This window comes from Triticum urartu, chromosome 7A, assembly GCF_056163025.1.
Source record: "Triticum urartu cultivar PI428250 chromosome 7A, HENAU_Tu73, whole genome shotgun sequence".
In the NCBI taxonomy this organism is placed as follows: Eukaryota; Viridiplantae; Streptophyta; class Magnoliopsida; order Poales; family Poaceae; genus Triticum; species Triticum urartu.
The window spans coordinates 654819133-654826491 of record NC_141879.1 but is presented as its reverse complement, the minus strand read 5'-3'; the positions used below and the strand labels follow the sequence as shown (position 1 = coordinate 654826491).

Here is a 7359-nt window from a genome sequence, read left to right as displayed (position 1 = left end):
GGCGGCAGTGGTGATCTAGGTGGAGGGCGGCCGCCGGCGCTGCGATAGTTGGGGGCGGCGACGGCGATCTGGTGGAGGGTACGGGTGGATTGGGCGTCGAGATCTGGGGGAGGTTCTATGGTCTTTTGGAGCCATGGAGGGTCGGCGCGTCTGTTGTTATGTTCGGACCAAAATTTTCGTCGATCTCGCGGGTTTTCCTCGCTAGCCCGCGCTAAGGCCCAATACAATTTTGGTTTCACGCCGAAGACGGTGCCCCGGCAGCTTACGGGCCGCTGTTTAATTGTTCCGGCAGACAATGGGCCCTTAAATCTACCGGCAGTGCATGTGATGTCGTTTTTCAAGTTCTCCCGACAGTTTTTCTGCCATCACGTACTTGTATCGGCAGAAACAAATGCCCCGGCAGTTCTTTTGCCCTTGGTTATGTATTTCTTCCGACAGTTAACTGCCCCCAATCAAGTGTTGTCGTGTAGTGATTGAATAATAAAAACTTGTTAATGACGACTTACACTTGCTTATGTGGAATATTGTAGGCTAACTTTGATGGTTGGAGTGGTGATGATGGATATGAGCATGAGGATGGAGCTAATATGGACATTGAGGAAGCTGAAATCCAGGCACGTTGGAGACACAGTTGAAGGTTATGGGTATGACATTTGCATCACAATGGGAGGCCTACATGTTCTATAATAACTACGCCAACGACCATGGATTCAGTATCAGAAAAGATAAGGTGAAACGAGGAAAAGGACTTTCAACCACTGTTCGGTATAGGCGATAGTTTGCTCGAGGGCAGGAAAACGTCGCAGTAATTTTTTAAACCCGGAGGGCCATACCCGCAGGCTAAGACCTGAGACTCGTTACGAGTGTGGCGCACATTTAGTCGTGAAGTTGGACAAAGGACGTGGAGTTTGGTTCGTGGCAGCTTTTATGGATGATCACAACCATTTGTTGGCCAGACCAGATGAGGTGGTATTTCTGCGGTCACATCGAGTGATGGGAGATCACCAGATAGCTGAGATCTTGGCGATGGAAGGAGCTGGGATCAGAAAGCGTATCATCATCGACAACTTCACTAGCAGGTATGGCTCGTATGATAAGTGTGGGTTTCTGAGACGAGACATGTACAACCTATGTTGCCGAGAAAAAATGAAGTTGATTGCGAAGGGTGATGCTAACACGGCGATCGGGATTATGAGGAGCAGAAAGGAGAAGGATCCAGACTTTTTCTTTGAGTACGTGCTCGATAAGGAGGGCCATTTGAAGAGCATGTTATGGTGCAATGCATAGTCACGGCGGGACTATCAGTTGTATGGAGATGTGACTGTGTTCGACAGCACGTATAAGATGAACAGATATGGTATGCCGTTCATCCCCTTTGTTGGTGTAAATAATCATCGTTGCACCACAGTTTTTGGTTGTGCCATTGTGTCCGACGAGACCGAAGCAACGTACGTGTGGCTCCTCCAGACATTCCTAGGCCAATTGTCAGAAAAAGCCAAGGTCAATCATCACAGATGGAGACGCTGCAATGATACGAGCTATTCGGTTGGTTTTGGTTGATGTGTTGCACCGTATCTGCTCATGGCACGTGGAAAAAAACATGCAGAAGCACCTTAATTACAAATCGCTAAATGAGTTCAAGGCACTCTTGTACTACTCCACCTCTCCAGCCAACTTTGAGGCGAGATGGCACGCTTTCGTCCGTAAATGAAAGACTGATAAAACAGAAGAGTGGCTGAATAGGATGTACAGGAAGAGGAGTCTGTGGGAAGCATCATATCTGTTAGATGGTTTTTTTTCTGGGTATGCGCAGCAATCAGAGGAGTGAAAGCCTTAACTCTTGTCTTCACCTTCACCTGACGGCGGTATGACTATTGTTGACCTAGTTGTGCATTATGAGAATTGCATAGTTCGACTACGTGAGAACGAGGGCCATGATGACTGTATTTCAAATCAGTCATTGCCACCATCAGTCACAAAATATAAGGATATTGAGAAGCATGCTGCCGAAGTATTCACTCATTCCAATTTTTATATTCTTCAGAGCTTGAGATTTTTGAGACGCTAGTGGGAGTTGACTGCCACACCTTCATCGTGACATGGAGAAATAACCGCAAATTTCAGTTCAGCGTGAATTATCGAGCTGAAAACTCTGAGAATACGATAGACTGTAGTTGTGGACGAATGCTTCGAAAAGGATTTCCTTGCAAACACATTTTGTATGTGTTGGTTCATCTGAAAATATCTAAAATACCTAAGTGTTGCATCCTTAAGAGGATGTTGAAAGTTGCGAGAGGTGGGCTGCCTGCACAGCGAAAGAGTGAAATGTTTGGCTGGGGTTGGACAGGGGCAGAGCAGTGTGCTCGCTATAGTCAACTCAGTATAACAGGAGCTGAAGCTTTTCATGTTGCATCAAATGATCCATTCGTTTTTGATGAGTTGATGCAGTGTCTGCATAATATAATAGCGAAGAAAAAGGTCTCTGATAATGATGTTGTTGGTAGTAGAAGAAATGCGCATGAGGAGCCACGTCAGCCGGAACAATATGTTGATGTCATAGGTGATCCAGTGAAAGTTTCCACGAAGAGCGCCCCTAAACAGAGCACGACAGGGCGGGCAAAGAAAGATCCAAATGTTACAAAAAATGGAAGACCAAAATGATTTTATGAGAAAAAACCCGGTCCTCTTTGTGGCATTTGTAAGAAAGAGGGCCATAGACGGCAAACGTGCCCTGAGAATTGAACGCACTGGCAATTTCAGTTTATTTGTTTAAGGATAAGAGACATGGCACTTTGAGTTTTTTCTTTAAGCTACCTTGTTCGATGGAAGGCACTGGCACTTTCAGTTTATTTGTTTAAGGATAAGAGACATGGCACTTTGAGTTAATCTTTATGCCACCTTGTTCGATATTATGAGACATGCGATTATTATTATTATTATTATTGTGTGTGAAACATGATATATTTGTATGAATGTGTTACTGTTGTCATGACTTTGTCAACTGATTAACATTTTTAAAATTTAATGTATGTGAACAAAATATTTGAAAAAAAGGCCCAGCCGTGGTCAGGCGCGCACACAGACAGCATACTACAACGCCTTCTAGGAGGCCTTTCGGCCGCCGAGCGGGGAGGCCACGGCATACAACAGGGCATTCATTAGTGTTCTGTAGCGAGCTTGTGAGAAGGCGAAGACGCGGGTATATAAACCGGTCGGCACCTCTCTCCGCGGGCGAGGTGGGACTAAACCTAGTCGGCACAATGCGCCAGCGTCCCCATCCGCACAAGAAGAGGATCGGCCCACGCGCCCAACGCGCGTCGTTTATGGGCTGACAGATCGCCATATTCCCCCTCGGGATCGTTGCATGTGCTCGCTGGGTGGGGCGGGACGAGACCTATGCCACCAGGCGCGTGGTTGTCGGTCGGTCGGCTGCTGGGCCAGCAGACCCGCGTGTGGCGCACGATGAATCGCGCCAGCCCGCACTAGCTGGACTGCGCGGGCCCGCCACTGCCTCGGCTGTCGGCCACCGCACGGGCTGGGCTGGAATATTCGTCGGATCCAGCGCCGCTGCTGCCACCAGAATCGACGTGGGAAATTGTGCAGGTTCTGTCCACATCGCGCCAACTCAGGACGGCGGGGATATTTTTTAATAAATAAATGACCGCCGCGAGTAGAAACAACAACAGTACATATAACATCGCAGCCGCAATCTCATACATTTTAGGACAGCAAAAATATTACATGCCCACACACATTTAAATGTTTAGTCTCACACGAAAGCGATAAATAAAACGTGAAAAATTGTCGAAATCTATCCCAGTGCCTTGTCGCATTACAATCGATCAAAGTATCCAACAACGGTAGGGAAACCTTCTACGGAACTAAAACCCTACCGATGCTAATACCTATTCCTTCTTCATGATTTTAACAATTTTCATCTTGACCTTCTCTAATTTGTTCACCTCTGAAAAAATAATTTCCGCGACAATACGTGGCCTTGATTCACTAATCTCCTCCTGGTCAAATTCATGTGTCCAGCGATCTCCGTCCCAGTATTTTATGCACCACATCACAAAAAGTCCACAAGACACTCTGCAATAAACATGTGTGATCAGCTTACGATATAGCATGCACTTCCTTGTACTCATTTAACTTACCCATCTTTTTGTCTCGGCATTTTATACTCATTAATTGGCCACGATGAGACATCTGGGAATTTTTTTGATTCAAGAGTTGAGTTGGCCTCCATAATATCCTTAGAAATTTCAGCTCTCTGAAAAAATTAGCAAACCAGAATTTAATGTATGACTCAATATTTTTCTGAATGCGAGTATGAAAATTATAGCGTCCCAGGGTGGCAATCATATTGCGAATTCTTTGGCTAATTACGCCTTTAGAATTTGAGTCAAGAACTTGAAACTCCTCCTTGACGGTGTGCATCATTATGGTTATCCAATGATTGTCATTAACGTGCATAGGAAAATACGCCTATATAGTAACCAAATGATGTTAGTGCAATGAAATAGTAATGACTAATAAAAACAAATAAATATAAAAGCAATACCTTGTCCCGTCTGAAATACTCATCCATTACTCTTGCGAGGACTTTTGTTTTCTTTGTAACATGTTCTGAGTCTAAATCATTTACTGACTTGGTCTTTCCCCTTGCCCTACTCAACATAAATTTGGGGAACCATGTTATTGATATATAACGATCAGAAAAATCACGGTGTTGTAGGTGTTTACAATATGCATTGATGATCTGCATACATAAACAAAAAATTTCTATCAACTTGTCAAGTACAAATGAGAGTTTTGTTAAAACCAAACTCATACTTACAGTGCCATTCAACCATTTAAACATCAGGACATCGTGAAGCATAGCTGGCGTGCATATGTCCCCATCTGGTGGCGGCATATCGACCACGGTTCGGTGTGCATGCTTCTTTGTCGATGCGAGAGTCTCAACAAAAATTCTGGCTGCCTCTATGTGATCCGAAGTCATATTAAGAGAACTTGCTAGAATTGAATGTGGTGACGATGCAAACAAATCTAAAACAATGCAGCTACAGTCATTAAAAATAATTAAAAAAATTACATAACGCGTGAATGAATTATAAAGTAGTACTTGACTTATTTTTTTAACATGTTTCTTGCGGGTAATGAGAATGTCGTAGGGGGATTGGCAATATTTTGACTTTTTTCTTTTGCGCTTACCATCATTTTCCTGACTGCCTTCACCATTACCTATGTTGCTCTCTGCCGGGAAACTCTCAAACGTGTCTTCGGACTTTGTTGGTGACAAAGCATCCATAGACTCACCAGAAATATCAGCATTCTGCGGGGTTCGGGACATAGACGGAAAGTCTTTTGTACGTACAGTTGATGCCGAAGATGGAGAGTTTCCATTATCATCTATAATGAAAGGATCAGTAGCTTCACCTTTACCCGGTGTCATCGCCGGAGCACCCGTGTCATCAACGGGCACGGAGGTATCATTGATACCCGTGAAAGATGTTCCTACCTTTACGTCGGTAGGTGAATCAATATCTGGCCAATATTTTGATGGCTTGTACTGGCCATTCTCCATTCCAACTCCTTCACCTACATTATCAAATTCGTCATTGTTGTCCCTTTTATTGGGTTTGTACAGCACACCTTCTGTGTTCAACCTTTCCATTACCATCTACAAACACAAATGAAACACGATAAGTAGTTGAACAATTAAAACATGTTCAATACAACTTCTAAATTACGTGTGCACATCTTTCGGGTATATTGAGAACCTCCTTATGAAGCAGCTTTATGTATGTCATCACACGGTCCATACTATAAGTTGTGTTCGATGAAACCGCGGACGTGCTTGGCTTTCTACTCCTACCACCACATTTCGTCTAGGTTTCTTCGTTTCTTCCTCTGGAGAGTCCCTTCACGTGCTACCTTAGCACGTCTGTACTCTTCACTAACGCAATTTTCAATCTGTACAACAAACAAAAAAATAAATTAAATAACAAATATACTTAATTACTACGTGCAACCAATAAGGACTATACTTATTGACTTACATTGCCGGTGCCACGCCCGTGCATGTTGTCATAGTCGTCTCGCTTTTTCCCTTTCGTTTCTGGCCAGTTAAGCATTAGTAGATAGTCACGAGACAAAGGATCAAATGTATCCACACCAATTGGCTCAACTTTTTCCCAGTATATATACTGCATGATAGTAAACACAACTAGTCAGACACATAGATCACATAAAAATCATATGTACATACAACTATTATGAAATGACTTGTACCTGAAGAAGAGCCAAGTTCCTGATAGGCCACTTGAAATTTTCAATATCTTGGACCGATTTTTTAATAGCATCCATGCACACCCCAACGTGAAATCGTTCCAATTGTATGACTTGATAGCGTTCACGTCCTCCACCATTTTGTAGTAACGATAAGGAACAAACTTGGTGGATTGTGGTGCTAAGACTGTACCCATATGAACCAGTACGGCCCTTCTCACAAAATCATCATCATATGACTGAGTGTCAACAATATTTTTTATCAACTCATCGATGGGGATTAGGCCTGTTCTTTTGTCTAGAAACTGATTCGGAACAATATTTTTGGCATCTAGTTGTACTGTTGCTATCATGCTACTGACATCATCACCCTCGTTACCTAGCCCGAATTTGTCATAAACGTCTTCATTAAGCATGCTGATGCCGTCAGTATTTGGCCGAATAATAAATCGCTTTCTACTACTATCATACGTTGTAATCATAAATTCCAATAAATTTTTCCTCATTTTCACTGAAAGAATTCTCAACATACTGTCCAAATTTGTGTCACGTAGCATCATACGCTATCTGGGTGTGAATTTTCCCACCAATTCGCACCACTTCTCAACCGAGCATTACACATCTCCTAATTCTTGCATTCTAAATAAGATGACAGTTATCTAACTAGTTACGAGATTCAAAAAACATTACATATGATTTAATACCATACCTTCCGGCGTCTCGACGTGCACAGTCAGCCCCCGTTGCCTAACCCCACCCGGTGTGGGTTAGTCGTGGCAGCCGCGCGCCCTCTGCCCACACCAGCGCGCTGGCCGACGGCCCGTCCTAGGGTTTAGGGTGCCGACGACTCTGCCGAGACGGCAAGGCCGGGCCTGAGATCCAAGTCGCGCGCGCAGATGCCGGATTGTATGGCCGCCGTCAGGCCGGCAGGGAAGGGAGTTGGGACGGCCACGGCGGTGCGACCGTCGGATCGGGGAGGGGTGAGGACGTGCGTGGAGGCGGCGGGGTTAGGCGGTCCTGGGGCGAGGTAATGGCCGCGTGGTTTCCATGCCATGCACGCACGTA

The 7359-nt window shown here is 44.5% G+C and overlaps 1 protein-coding gene across 1 annotated transcript; it reads right to left on the bottom strand.

Moving 5' to 3' along the window:
* Positions 1-3905: 3905 nt before the first annotated feature.
* LOC147961118 (uncharacterized) lies at positions 3906-5005 on the bottom strand. Its single transcript, XM_087534505.1, has 5 exons — positions 4841-5005; positions 4565-4762; positions 4347-4488; positions 4158-4269; positions 3906-4092 (listed from the first exon to the last, which is right to left on the bottom strand). Exons 1-5 carry the CDS (start codon positions 5003-5005, stop codon positions 3906-3908), a joined length of 804 nt encoding a protein of 267 aa, XP_087390631.1.
* Between the last annotated feature and the right edge of the window lie 2354 nt (positions 5006-7359).